The following is a 2887-nucleotide window of genomic DNA, read 5'->3' as shown; positions in this document are numbered from 1 at the left end:
TGGCTTAAAATTAAAGGCAACGTCAAATTCGAATTTTTGAATTATACTATAAACTCGGTTATGTGAGCACTAATTTGAACCTGGCTTAAAGGTGAAGCGTAAGGCCATCTTTGAATCTTTCCATAGCCAAGTTTGAAAACTTAGCCAAAGCCTTTATTGCCTCTTTATTGGGCGCGTAGACCGTCGTGGACCGTGCTGGGCACAGCTGAAAAGGTGATGGAACAGTGAACACTTACACAATTTACTTTTGGCACAGTGCGCGTGCCAAAAGTGAACACTGCAAGGAGGTTCTGCTATTGGGCGCACAGTGGTGTATAAATAGCGGGGACGTGTGCCTCTCCTCCTCCTCCTCCTCTACATTGTGTTGTTCTTCTGTCGCTTCAATTAGTAGTAGTTGGTGGTGGTGGTGGTGGTAGTGTGTGTGTGTGAGAGAGAGAGAGAGAGAGAGTGAGAGAGATTGAACAATAATATCATGGGTATCAAAATGGGAATATCATCCGTATTGCTGCTCATTCTTGTTGGAGCCTCGGGTAAGTACTAAGGCGCGTCAATTTAATTAAACGCTAGTAGGCGGAAAGGCCTACTTAGTTTTCTTTTTGTATTTTTAAACATGAAATGATATGCATCATGCAGGAGGGTGGGTTCTGGTGAATGCAACGACGATCTATGTCCACAATCAGTGCAGCTCAACTGTGTGCGCCAAGTATTGGGTACCCAACAACGGAGTCGGTGGGGCGTGCTCGCAGCTAGCGCCAGGGCAGACCTGGACTGTAGCTGCATCGCCGAGCTGGTCAGCTGGGACGGTTTGGGCTATTGTAGGGGGCTGCGGGGGCCAAGCATGCAACACTGGTCCACCGTCCGGCGTCTCGCAGTTCGAGATCACGGTGGACGGTGGCAACCGCCTGGACTACTATGATATCTCCGTCTTGGCAGGCTTCAATGTGGCTCTCAAAGTGGTTCCTACAAACGGCGCTTGTGCTTCGGTGGACTGTACTGGCACAACTGCGAGTACTTGCCCAAATGGCTACTACAACGGATCTCCCGACGAAACGAAGGCTTGCGCTTATGGCTCTACCGATTACAACCTCTACTTGTGCCAGTAGTAGTAGGCCGGACTCCGGAGGAGCGGCTGCATATATAACACGCGGCGCAGAATAAAGCTTTGAGGAGCTATCATGGTTATAACTTCCAAAAATAGTTTAAGATGCCCTATAATAAGTAAGCTCCTACACTATGAAGATCGTATGAGCTGCTTTATAAAGGTTTATAATATATAGATCTTATGAGCTATTTATTATGGTTGTACGTTATAAATTAATAATTGCATGATGTGATCTTGTTAGATGATTCTGTGTGCCCATCCGTGGACTCGGAGTAGGACTAGATGGAACTATTTGTGATTACATCCTCATTTAGGAACTCAAGCTGATGTTGGTGGGGTAGATTCGTAACACGTATGAGATTAAATGAAAGCTTAAAGGTGTGAAGATCACTTTCTTTGCCACATGAAGGAGCATCAACAACAACAACAACGTCACTCTTAGCATAGGCTAGAAGGGGGATCGACATTGAAGTCATCCATCTTCCCTACACGAACAAATCAAAAAAACAAAAAACAAAGGAAGAATGGCAAATTCTATATTTGTTTTTTGCACAAGACAAAAAGATATAACACAACCATGCCTAGCATTTGAATAATAAAACTTAGGCCTTTTATCATCTTGAGCCGAGGTCGCATATTATAGGTTTTAGTGTTGGTAAAACAAACAGCCAAGATTTACGTGTAGTTTTAGGGTTAGAAGACATGAACAGCTCCTATTTGTTGGAAATATCTGGATCGAGATGTAGAGGAGATATAGATACGGCTCTGATTATATCCTTGTATCTCGATTGAGATATATGAACAACTAAGACGTGCATGTATCAAACTCCCTCCTCAAAATGCTATACCCAAATCAAGGGATCCACAGTATTTCCTTAATTTTATCTCTTCTTGAGAAATTCGTCAGAGATCAAATCATTCATAGAAATGTGGGTGACTATTTATGATTTTTATTTACTAAAAAAGTTTACACTCTTGATATGATAATTATATGTATAAGTTTATACTTATATAATGCAATGTTTATATTCATAAGTTTTTTATCATATAGGCACTACGTGTGGGTGGTTGTACAATAAGGATCCTCACTTGATACACCTTTCAAGTTGGCCAAGGAATTTTAACGTTGAGGTCTTCTAATGAAACATCACACGCTAGTAGTTGTACAGTTAAACATAATATGGTTTGATAAAAAAATCAAAAATTTAAAACATTTGTGTCATAAATGTAGTTATGGCTTGTCCCATATTTTATGTGTCATAAATTTATATTTATGGCCTGACCCAAATTTAAAAGAGGTAGACAATATGATCTTAAAATGTTAATAAATTTCTTGTTTTGACTACCATTCCATCCCCACTTTGCACGCTAGAAAAGCATTTAATGGTGGTGATCTTAACTTGGTTTATTGAGTAAGTTTTTGCATATAGTTTCTTTTTATAATTAATTATTATATGTTTCGAAGGTATGCAAAAGAGTAGTTTTTCTGTACATTACATATTTTTCTTGATTAAATGACAAATAGATAGATATATATGAGGTTACTGTGGCTATATGGTCAAAATTCATTTTTGGGGATTAGATTTTCGAAGATCTCTATTGGAAATTCACTTCAAAGTCTTAGAGCAGTTGAATATAATTGGTAAATTAATTTTATTCTTTAAATTAAGCAATAATTTTATGTGAGATAGGAGTGCTAAAACATGGTGAATCTATGAAAAACCATTTGGTTTAATTTGAGTAAGAAAAGGTATATTTTCATCCATTCTATCTGAAAATAGCTCT

The 2887-nt window shown here is 38.9% G+C and overlaps 1 protein-coding gene across 1 annotated transcript; it reads left to right on the top strand.

Moving 5' to 3' along the window:
- The first annotated feature begins 332 nt into the window (after positions 1 to 332).
- On the top strand, positions 333 to 1342 carry LOC147625758 (thaumatin-like protein). The gene is made up of 2 exons (XM_086817315.1): positions 333 to 530; positions 634 to 1342. The coding sequence occupies exons 1-2, from the start codon at positions 473 to 475 to the stop codon at positions 1101 to 1103; spliced, it is 528 nt and encodes a 175-aa protein (XP_086673441.1). The 5' UTR covers positions 333 to 472; the 3' UTR covers positions 1104 to 1342.
- Positions 1343 to 2887: the final 1545 nt, after the last annotated feature.

The sequence above is a fragment of the Cibotium barometz genome, chromosome 23 (assembly GCF_041138505.1).
Source record: "Cibotium barometz isolate CiBa-2024 chromosome 23, ASM4113850v1, whole genome shotgun sequence".
In the NCBI taxonomy this organism is placed as follows: domain Eukaryota; kingdom Viridiplantae; phylum Streptophyta; class Polypodiopsida; order Cyatheales; family Cibotiaceae; genus Cibotium; species Cibotium barometz.
This window is presented reverse-complemented; position numbering and strand designations above follow the sequence as displayed.

Bases quoted from the DNA above. Each gene is read 5' to 3' on its own strand.
- LOC147625758 (XM_086817315.1), top strand. From the start codon at position 473: ATGGGTATCAAAATGGGAATATCATCCGTATTGCTGCTCATTCTTGTT. The intron at 531-633 runs GTAAGTACTAAG...TGCATCATGCAG, and splicing joins CATTCTTGTTGGAGCCTCGG to GAGGGTGGGTTCTGGTGAAT.